The sequence below is a fragment of the Oncorhynchus clarkii genome, chromosome 13 (assembly GCF_045791955.1).
Source record: "Oncorhynchus clarkii lewisi isolate Uvic-CL-2024 chromosome 13, UVic_Ocla_1.0, whole genome shotgun sequence".
Classification (NCBI taxonomy): Eukaryota; Metazoa; Chordata; class Actinopteri; order Salmoniformes; family Salmonidae; genus Oncorhynchus; species Oncorhynchus clarkii.
The window spans coordinates 45,729,813-45,740,889 of NC_092159.1; the positions used below are offsets into that span (position 1 = coordinate 45,729,813).

Consider the following 11,077-nt stretch of genomic DNA (forward strand, 5'->3'; position numbering starts at 1 on the left):
ACGGTGGTACTCTATAACCAGCTGTTATAAACACCCCCATTTCTTTCCATTCGATCACTGAAGAATTTTTGTACAATATGTGGACTGAACGCCCTTTTAAGTTAGTTAGGAATTAATCTAAAGCTCAACCGGCAAGGTTACACTATTATTCAACTTTATGGTGAACACTAACTGTAATGTCTAACTCTGATGTTTGCCTGTTTAGTACATGATGTTTAGTACAGTACATGTTGTTGGTCTCCTTCCATTAAAGATTGATCAAGCATGAGGAAGCCAAAGTCATACACAAAATCCACTGTGATGTGGACAAGGTCCTGTAAACACAGGGATTTTAGATGTTGCCTTCAAGTGTCACTTTTTGAATAAGACATATTCTACACATTACGAACAATAGTGGCAGATGTATAGATGTAAAAAATAATAATAATAATGTTTTTTATAAAAGCAAAAAATATCTACATCAATCAGCTATTTTGTTTAAATAGAAGCTGCTATTGCATATCAAGTCACCTTAATTAAATGGGTCTTCGCTCTACACTTCACTAATTAATAATTTCACATGAGGGCACTGTTGTCATATTTGTGAGCACTAAAATTAAAATTCCGCTGTACAACTGACTAGGTTTCCTCTTCCCAGTGAAAACAAAATACATAGCTTTAAAAAATTATATATTCAACTTTTAATATAACTAAAATAACAGATATGATTTCATCTAAGGAAAACACACCAACTTTTATCGTTTAGCAGAACTTTATTGTTGCCTGTGGGGGTTGTTGGTGTCCTCCAGGTGTGGATGGACCCTTTGGCTTCACTATGGATGCCTCATGAGCCCCAACTTCACAAACAAAACCATGGCAAGGATCATGGAGAATAACTGCAAAGAGGAGAAGACAGGAAAACAATGACTTGAAGCCAAGCAACATTATCTATTCAGCAACCAATTGCTATAGAATAGATAGCTCTCAAACTAAGAATACTCTATGGCCTAATGGTGAGCTACTGTAGAAAAAGCATTATTATGCTTTAAAAAGTGCATTCATTTTCAGCAATAGTCCTTGGGTCTGAGAGAGGTTAAAGTTCTCCAGAAGACCTTGAGGGAGCAGTGTAACTCATAGGGAGATTCTCAATTGGGAAAAAGTCTTCCTCCTTTCCTCCGTGACCCGGAAACCGATAAGTGGTTAAGGACAGTTGAAATTCGTTAGTAAGCGAACAGAGGAGTTTGCTCCCATCGTCAATTACTTTGTTTGGCAAAGGATACTGAAGTGCATCCTCTGCGAAGTGTTTTGAAATCTGCCACTCCCCCTTTGAATCAGCTGTATACTCAGAAGAGAAAAGCATGCACAGATTTTAAAATGATACGTTACTAATCTTTTTACCTAAATGTATTTTTACCACTTTACACATGTATTTTAAGATTCCTTCTCTGTTAACGTCATCTGTATGATGACGAGCTAGAGGAGAAAGAGTCACTTCGTACCAGCACTTTTTTTCCACACGTTTCCTCTCCTCAACTTCTATCCTCAATTCCTTTTGACATTTTTCAAAGAGGTCAAATCAAAATCAAATCAAATTTTATTTGTCACATTCGCCGAATACAACAAGTGTAAACTTCACCATGAAATGCTTACTTACATGCCCTTAACCAACAGTGCAGTCCAAGAAGAGTTAAGAAAATATTTACAAAGTAGACTAAAATAAAAAGTAATAATAAAATGTAACACAAGAATAGCAATAACGAGGCTATATACAGGGGGCACCGGTACCTAGTCATTGTGCGGGGGTACAGGTTAGTTGAGGTAATTTGTACATGTAGGTGGGGGTGAAGTGACTATGCATAGATAATAAACAGCGAGTAGCAGCAGTGTACAAAAGGGGGGGGGGGGGGGGGGTCAATGTAAATTGTCCGGTGGCGATTTTATTAATTGTTCAGCAGTCTTATGGCTTGGGGGTAGAAGCTTTTGAGGAGTCTTCTGGTCCTAGACTTGGCGCTCCAGTACCGTTTGCCACGCAGTAGCAGAGGAAACAGGTGATTGGAGTCTGACAATTTTATGGGCTTTCCTCTGACACCGCCTAGTATACAGGTCCTGGATGGCAGGGAGCTTGCCGTTCTCACAATCCTCTGTAGAGCCTTACAGTCAGATGCCGAGCAGTTGCCATACCAGGTGGTGATGCAACCGGTCAGGATGCTCTCGATGGTGCAGATGCAGAACCCTTTGAGGATCTGGGGACCCATGACAAATCTTTGTGATCTCCTGAGAGGGATAAGGTTTTGTCGTGCCCTCTTCACGACTGTCTTGGTGTGTTTGGACCATGATAGTTTGTTGGTGATGTAGACACCAAGGAACATGAAACTCTTGACCCGCTCCACTACAGCCCCGTCGATGTTAATGGGGGCCTTTTCCTGTAGTCCATGATCAGTTCCTTTGTCTTGCTCACATTGAGGGAGAGGTTGTTGTCCTGGCACCACACTGCCAGTTCTCTGACCTCCTCCCTATAGGCCGTCTCATCGTTGTCGGTGATCAGGCCTACCACTGCTGTGTCCTCAGCAAACTTAATGATGGCGTTGGAGTTGTGTTTGGCCACGCAGTCGTGGATGAACAGGGAATACAGGAGGGGACTCCTGTAAGTCCACACTCCTGAGGGGCCCCAGTGTTAAGGATCGGCGTGGCAGACGTGTTGTTGCCTACTCTTACCACCTGGGGGCGACCAGTCAGGAAGTCCAGGATCCAGTTGCAGAGGGAGGCGTTTAGTCCCAGAGTCCTAAGCTTAGTGATGAGCTTCGTGGGCACTATGGTGTTGAACGCTGAGCTGTAGTTAATGAACAGCATTCTCACATAAATGTTCCTTTAGTCCAGGTGGGAAAGGGCAGTGTGGAGTACGATTGAGATTGCATCATCTGTGGATCTGTTGGGGCGGTATGCGAATTGGAGTGGGTCTAGGGTGTCGGGGAGGATGCTGTTGATGTGAGTCATGACCAGCCACTCAAAGCACTTCATGGCTACCGACGTGAGTGCCACGGGGCGGAAATCATTTAGGCAGGTTACCTTCGCTTCCTTGGGCACAGGGACTATGGTGGTCTGCTTGAAACATGTAGGCATTACAGACTCGGTCAGGGAGAGGTTGAAAATGTCAGTGAAGACACGTGACAGTTGGTCCACGCATGCTTTGAGTACAGTTGTGGCCAAAAGTTTTGAGAATGACAAATATTAATTTCCACAAAGTTTGCTGCTTCAGTGTCTTTAGATATTTTTGTCAGATGTTACTATGGAATACTGAAGTATAATTACAAGCATTTCATAAGTGTCAAAGGCTTTTATTGACAATTACATGAAGTTGATGCAAAGAGTCAATATTTGCAGTGTTGACCCTTCTTTTTCAAGACCTCTGCAATTCGCCCTGGCATGCTGTCAATTAACATCTGGGTCACATCCTGACTGATGGCAGCCCATTCTTGCATAATCAATGCTTGGAGTTTGTCAGAATTTGTGGGTTTTTGTTTGTCCACCCGCCTCTTGAGGATTGACCACAAGTTCTCAATGGGAATAAGGTCTGGGGAGATTCCTGACCATGGACCCAAAATATCGATGTTTTGTTCCCCGAGCCACTTAGTTATCACTTTTGCCTTATGGCAAGGTGCTCCATCATGCTGGAAAAGGCATTGTTCGTCACTAAACTTTTCCTGAATGGTTGGGAGAAGTTGCTCTCGGAGGATGTGTTGGTACCATTCTTTATTCATGGCTGTGTTCTTAGGCAAAATTGTGAGTGAGCCCACTCCCTTGGCTGAGAAACAACCCCACACATGAATGGTCTCAGGATGCTTTACTGTTGGCATGACACAGGACTGATGGTAGAGCTCACCTTGTCTTCTCCGGACAAACTTTTTATCGTATGCCCCAAACAATCGGAAAGGGGATTCATCAGAGAAAATGACTTTACCCCAGTTTTCAGCAGTCCAATCCCTGTACCTTTTGCAGAATATCAGTCTGTCCTTGAAGTTTTTCCTGGAGAGAAGTGGCTTCTTTGCTGCCCTTCTTGACACCAGGCCATCCTCCAAAAGTTTTTGCCTCACTGTGAGTGCAAATGCACTCACACCTGCCTGCTGCCATTCCTGAGCAAGCTCTTGGTGGTGTCCCGATCCCGCAGTTGAATCAACTTTAGTCCAGAAAGCGCCAGGACCGTCTCCTTTCTTGGGCGCCCTGAAGCCATCTTCACAACAATTGAACCGCTCTCCTTGAAGTTCTTGATGATCTGATAAATGGTTGATTTAGGTGCAATCTTACTGACAGCAATATCCTTGCCTGTGAAGCCCTTTTTGTGCAAAGCAATGATGACGGCATGTGTTTCCTTGTAGGTAACCATGGCTGACAGAGGAAGAACAATGATTCCAAGCACCACCCTCCTTTTGAAGCTTCGTCTGTTATTCAAACTCAATCAGCATGACAGAGTGATCTCCAGCCTTGTCCTCGTCAACACTCACACCTGTGTTAATGAGAGAATCACTGACATGATGTCAGCTAGTCCTTTTGTGGCAGAGCTGAAATGCAGTGGAAATGTTCTTTTGAGATTCAGGTCATTTGCATAGCAAAGAGGGACTTTGCAATTAATTGCAATTCATCTGATCACTCTTTATAACATTCTGGAGTATATGCAAATTGCCATCATACAAACTGAGGCAGCAGACTTTGTGAAAATTTATATTTGTGTCATTCTCAAAACTTTTGGCCACGACTGTACACGTCCTGGTAATCCATCTGGCACAGCGGCTTAGTGAATGTTGACCTGTTTCAAGGTTTTGTACACATCGGCTACAGAGAGCGTTATCACACTCATCCAGAACAGCTGGTGCTCTCGTGCATGCATGCCTCGAAGCAAGCATAAAACGCATTTAGCTCATCTAGTAGGCTCGCGTCACTGGGCAGCTCGCGCTGGGTTTCCCATTGTCATCCGTAATAGTTTTCAAGACCTACCACATCCAACGACCGTCAGAGCCAGTGTAGTAGGATTCAATCTTAATCCTGTATTGACGCTTTGCTTGTTTGATGGTTTGTCTGAGGGCATAGCTGGACTTCTTATAAGCGTCCGGATTAGTCTCCCGCTCCTTGAAAGCGGCAGCTCTAGCCTTTAGCTCGCTGCGGATGTTGCCTGTAATCCATGGCTTCTGGTTGGGATATGTAAAAAAAAAAGTATTTAGTCAGCCACCAATTGTGCAAGTTCTCCCACTTAAAAAGATGAGAGGCCTGTAATTTTCATCATAGGTACACTTCAACTATGACAGACAAAATGAGAGAAGAAATCCAGCAAATCACATTGTAGGATTTTTTATTAATTTATTTGCAAATTATGGTGGAAAATAAGTATTTGGTCAATAACAAAAGTTTCTCAATACTTTGTTATATACCCTTGTTGGCAATGACAGAGGTCAAATGTTTTCTGTAAGTCTTCACAAGGTTTTCACACACTGTTGCTGGTATTTTGGCCCATTCCTCCATGCAGATCTCCTCTAGAGCAGTGATGTTTTGGGGCTGTTGCTGGGCAACACGGACTTTCAACTCCCTCCAAAGATTTTCTATGGGGTTGAGATCTGGAGACTCCTTCGTTGCCCGGGCGGTGTGTTTGGGATCATTGTCATGCTGAAAGACCCAGCCACGTTTCATCTTCAATGCCCTTGCTGATGGAAGGAGATTTTCACTCAAAATCTCACGATACATGGCCCCATTCATTCTTTCCTTTACACGGATCAGTCGTCCTGGTCCCTTTGCAGAAAAACAGCCCCAAAGCATGATGTTTCCACCCCCATGCTTCACAGTAGCTATGGTGTTCTTTGGATGCAACTCAGCATTCTTTGTCCTCCAAACACAACAAGTTGAGTTTTTACCAAAAAAGTTCTATTTTGGTTTCATCTGACCATATGACATTCTCCCAATCTTCTTCTGGATCATCCAAATGCTCTCTAGCAAACTTCAGACGGGCCTGGACATGTACTGGTTTAAGCAGGGGGACACGTCTGGCACTGCAGGATTTGAGTCCCTGGCGGCGTATTGTGTTACTGATGGTAGGCTTTGTTACTTAAAATACAATTGCCCATAAAATTGTCCCAGCTCTCTGCAGGTCATTCACTAGGTCCCCCCGTGTGGTTCTGGTATTTTTGCTCACCGTTCTTGTGATCATTTTGACCCCACGGGGTGAGATCTTGTCTGTTTGTAGGTGACCAAATACTTATTTTCCACCATAATTTGCAAATAAATTCATTAAGAATCCTACAATGTGATTTTCTGGATTTTTTTCTTCTCATTTTGTCTGTCATAGTTGAAATGTACCTATGATGAAAATTACAGGCCTCTCATCATTTTAAGTGGGAGAACTTGCACAATTGGTGGCTGACAAAATACTTTTTTGCCCCACATATATATATATATATACCATGTACGTACAGTCACTGTGGGGACGACGTCATCGTCGATGGACTTATTGATGAAGCAGATGACTGAGGTGGTGTACTCCTCAATGCCATTGGATGAATCTAAGAACATATTCCAGTCTGTGCTAGCATAAACAGTCCTGTAGTGTAGCACCCGCGTCATCAGACCACTTCCGTATTGAGCGAGTCACTGGTACTTCCTGCTTTAGTTTTTGCTTGTAAGCAGGAATCAGGAGAATAGAATTATGGTCAGATTTGTCAAATGGAGGGCGGGGGAGAGCTTTGTATGCATATCTGTGTGTGGAGTAAAGGTGGTCTAGGATTTTTTTTCTCTGGTTGCACATGTGACATGCTGGTAAAAAAATGGTAAAACTGATTTAAGTTTGCCTGCATTAAAGTCCCCGGTCACTAGGAGCGCCGCTTCTGGGTGAGCATTTTCCTCTTTGCTTATGGCCTTATAGAGTTGGTTGAGTGCGTTCTTAGTGCCAGCTTCATTCTGTGGTGGTAAATAGACGGCTGCGAATAATACAGATAAGAACTCTCTTGGTAGATAGTGTGGTCTACAGCTTATCATAAGGTACTCTACCTCAGGCTAGCAATACCTTGAAACATCTTTAATATTAGACATCGCGCACCAGCTGTTATTGACAAAGACACACACCCCCACCCCTCGTCTTACCAGAGATAGCGTCTGTTCTGCCGGTGCTTGGAAAATCCCACTAGCTCTATATTCCTTATCATCGTTCAGCCACATCTCAGTGAAACATAAGATGTTACCGTTTCTAATGTCCCGTTGGTAGGATCTTAATCGTAGGTCATCAGTTTTATTTTCCAATGATTTCATGTTAGCAAGAAGAACGGATGGCAATAGGAGTTTACTCGCTTGTCTATGGATTCTCAGAAGGCTGCCCGATCTGCGGACCCTTTTCCTTCATCTTTTCTTCACGCAAAAGGCGGGGATCTGGGCCAGTTCCAGTGAAAACAGGATATCCTTCTCATCAGACTCATTAAAGGAAGAAGTTTCTTCCAGTCCACAATGAGTAATCGCTGTTCTGATATCCAGAAGTTATTTTCAGTATAAGAGACAGTAGAAGCAACATTATGCACACAATAAGTTGAAAAATAAGTTACACAAAACTTTTAAAAAACTAACAAAATAGCACAATTGGTTGGGAGAATGTAAAACGTCAGCTATGTTCTTCAGCGCCATCTTTTCATCAGGTGAGGAGAGGACGGAGGAGACGACGCGAGGAGTCAAGCAAAACCAAATGAGATTCTCCCATAGTATACCTCCATCATACATATGCAGCCAGCTGCTGATCCCAGGATGACACTCTGCTCTCTGATCACTGTAACGACCTTACCAAAGCAGCTCTGGGGGAAACACACAGGGGGCATTTGGCTCAAGGCTTTACAGCTTTAGAGCACAGACTGAAACAACATAGTGCAGTGAGGCACTGGGTTAGGTAACCTGTGGTTGGATCAGACTTGGAGTGATGGTGATACCGTCACAGTCTGCAAGGGTCTTGTTCACGCAGCAAGTCTTAGGGGAGTTCAAACCCATGGTTGTACTGAACACAGAGCCCTTGAAATCTACGGTCGAGTTCTCAAAACCCCAGCATTTGAACTAAGAGATGAAAAAACAATAAAGACATCAAATATATTAGCTGTGATAACTACTGTCTGGGATGCTCTGGTGGTCAAAGGAACCAAATAGTAAAGCCAAGCCTATTTGGACCTATCCCAATTAGAGCTTCTCACCTTCTCACCATCTCTGACCATGACTGTGTTCCATGCTGTTGAGATTGGGTCTTTTGCTGCTGGGCCCATATTGGCAGTCATCAGGGAATTCTTGCTTGCATCACGTACCACTAATCTAACCTGTCACATTTAGACATCACAGCTTATTGAAAGGCATAGCCTGACTAGGCTATATCATACATATGTGACGTACTAGTCAGTCACTGGCCATAGGCAGCATTTGTTACTTTAACGCACGCACACATTCATCACTCCTCCCTGCTCCGTTATCAGATAAGTTAACAATGTGCGTCAACACACAAGTTAACTTCTCTGTCTTAGTACATACATTTCACACTTATGTCAGTGTTCATATTTAATATAAGCAATATTTATTATACTTATCGATGTTGTGGATGAGCTCGTTTGTTTGTTTGTTTGTTTGTTTGTTCCTCTCTCTCTCAATCTCTGTAGCTTCCGGGTATGCTGGATAAGGACCCGAGCTAAGGGAATGGGCTGACTTTGTAGTGCCTGTCCCAAATGGCTCATTAATGTAAATGGATTTATTGAAAGAAACTGTCAGTAGTGATGTAATTTTGTAAATGTTATATTGTGATATTGTTTCATAAAAAACATGTGCAATGTATATACATTCGTATTTTTAGTTAAACGTAAAATGTAGGTTTGTTTAGGTAATTGCCTAATTAATTTGTGTTAATTGTTCTGAGGGGAGGGGCTAGCCCTACAAAAGGAGCCTCTCTTTCAGTTCATAGAGAGGCATTTTTGGATTGAGCTGTGGATAGGGTAGTACTGTTTTTAGCGGGCCCAAAAGGTATATGTTTGCTGGCAGTACTGTTGTTTTTGTTCCGGAATCCCTTTGTAAATAAACACACTTGCTTGCACAGAAGAACTTTTGTGGCTCTGCCATCTTTTTATTTTGATAGAGGTAGGGTTTTCAAGTTTAGCCTTCTGGCCTACTTTACGTGACAACATACAAATCAATAATTTACAGTGCTCTAAATTATGATTATAGGTTTGCCTACTTGATGATACAGATGCCAGCATGTTAATTTATTCTTACCAGATTCCGGTACGTCAAGACAAAAACAGTCCCAATGATTTCGGCAACAAACAGCATTGTCACGATGAAGAAAAACTGTACAGGGTACAAAAAATGCAGAGATAGGTCAAATATCGACTCTTATTGTAGCTTGCAGGGGGAAAAGAGTGGGACATTCACAACTCTGCAGTAGTATAACACAGTAAAACAATTATTGTTTGGTGCCTTGTAATTGACTCCACAACTGTTGTCTCTCACCAGCATGATAAAGAAGTGGTTCTCTTTCCAAACCCCACAGCAGCCGATGAGACCCATGAAAAACAGCACTGAGCCCATACCAATACAGATGTAGCTGAGCTGAGACGAGTAGGGGCCCAGGACATCCACAAACGTAGCTGCTCCATATCTAATCCATGCGCCAAGCACCAGCAGCACAAAACCACTTATCTGGAGGAGAGAGAAGGATGGTGGTCTAATTTCATTTTTTTTTAAATATATTATCATCAGCTAATAAATTACATATGAGTTGTTATGGACCTGTTTTTTTCTTCTATGTTTTGCCAGATGGATTTCTCAGGCTAGGTAATATTACAGTGACAACAACAGCAGTTGCTGTCTTCTGTGTGTTTGACTTGCAGTTCAACTGGGCTTTGTTTGCTAGCTAGGAAACATTTAGCTACTTACAACAAGTATCACGCAAAGCAGCAACATCAAATACCGCATCCATGTGTACAGTTTGTCATGTCTAGCCATTTTGCAAATTCGACCTTTTATAATCAAAGGAGAAAAGATATGACAAAATGATACAGAACAGAATAGGCTTATAATAATACTGGCTAATGAGACACATTTTTGGTAAACAGTTGAGAGCTGGGGCTGAAGAAATGTAACTACTCTCAAATTCATAGATGGAGCTATGGATGCCAGTACTGACCATCCATTAGATCCAAATGTTAACCCATTTTTGAAGCTATACAGAGTTTGTTTAAAAGGACATTTTTTACAAACAATGGAATATGCGAATACAATCTTGGGTTTAAATGTGGTAAAGCAGTTTAACTAACGTTAAGCTCATGATACATGTATGAGGTTATATTCGTCAAGAGTAAATAGCTAGCTAATAGTATCAATAATAAAAAAAATATATAAATACAAAAATTGATGTACCAATCCCAGATTCTCCCTTTAATAACTAACATTAACAATCAGTTAAAAGCTGGCTAGTGTTAGCTAACTAATGTGGCTAGCTGACTATTAGCCTAGCTAGACTAGCTATTGTAGCTAGCTAACGTTAGTGACCTGACTATGGATCGCTTGCTACTGGTAGTTAGCTAACTTAGCTAGTCAACCCTATAGGTTTAGACGTTATAGTTAAATTATCTATCTAGCTAGCGACATTTTAACTAGATAGCTAACGTTAGCATTAGCTAGCGTAGTCACATGAAAAAATAAGGACCGCCTGTCCTTACTTTTAACAGGTCCAGACGATTTTGGCCTACTGCTATTAAGGCCTATTTGCTGCCAACTGTCTGTGTCTGCCTGGCCAGCAGGTGTCATATTCTCCGTCCAGTCACAACACACCGCGGTCAAAACCAGTACAGTATGAAGAAAGAATAAAACTGCTTCTCCAATAGAAATCCCCGTTCATACTTGTAGGCGATGTCATGGCGACCTTTTTTTTTTTTGTTTTTTTTTTGAGTTCCAAATATATTTTATTAATAACAAATCAGTACATAAAGCACATGAGGGAACACAAGCATACATAGATTACAAACAATAGACAATCGAGCTAGGGGGTACAATATCACATTACAATTATACATGCATATACTCACGCATATGCATATACTTACAATTC

General features: G+C 42.0%; 1 protein-coding gene across 1 annotated transcript; it reads right to left on the reverse strand.

Moving 5' to 3' along the window:
- Positions 1-716: 716 nt before the first annotated feature.
- Positions 717-10,776, reverse strand: LOC139423978 (tetraspanin-1-like). Its single transcript, XM_071175647.1, has 8 exons — positions 10,719-10,776; positions 9,904-9,986; positions 9,478-9,666; positions 9,241-9,315; positions 8,181-8,300; positions 7,891-8,046; positions 7,710-7,793; positions 717-875 (listed from the first exon to the last, which is right to left on the reverse strand). Exons 1-8 carry the CDS (start codon positions 10,774-10,776, stop codon positions 813-815), a joined length of 828 nt encoding a protein of 275 aa, XP_071031748.1. The 3' UTR covers positions 717-812.
- Between the last annotated feature and the right edge of the window lie 301 nt (positions 10,777-11,077).

Bases quoted from the DNA above. Each gene is read 5' to 3' on its own strand.
- LOC139423978 (XM_071175647.1), bottom strand. From the start codon at position 10,776: ATGACACCTGCTGGCCAGGCAGACACAGACAGTTGGCAGCAAATAGGC. The intron at 9,987-10,718 runs GTAGGCCAAAAT...TGATTATAAAAG, and splicing joins GCAAATAGGCCTTAATAGCA to GTCGAATTTGCAAAATGGCT. The intron at 8,047-8,180 runs GTGAGAAGCTCT...TTCATCTCTTAG, and splicing joins TGGTCAGAGATGGTGAGAAG to TTCAAATGCTGGGGTTTTGA.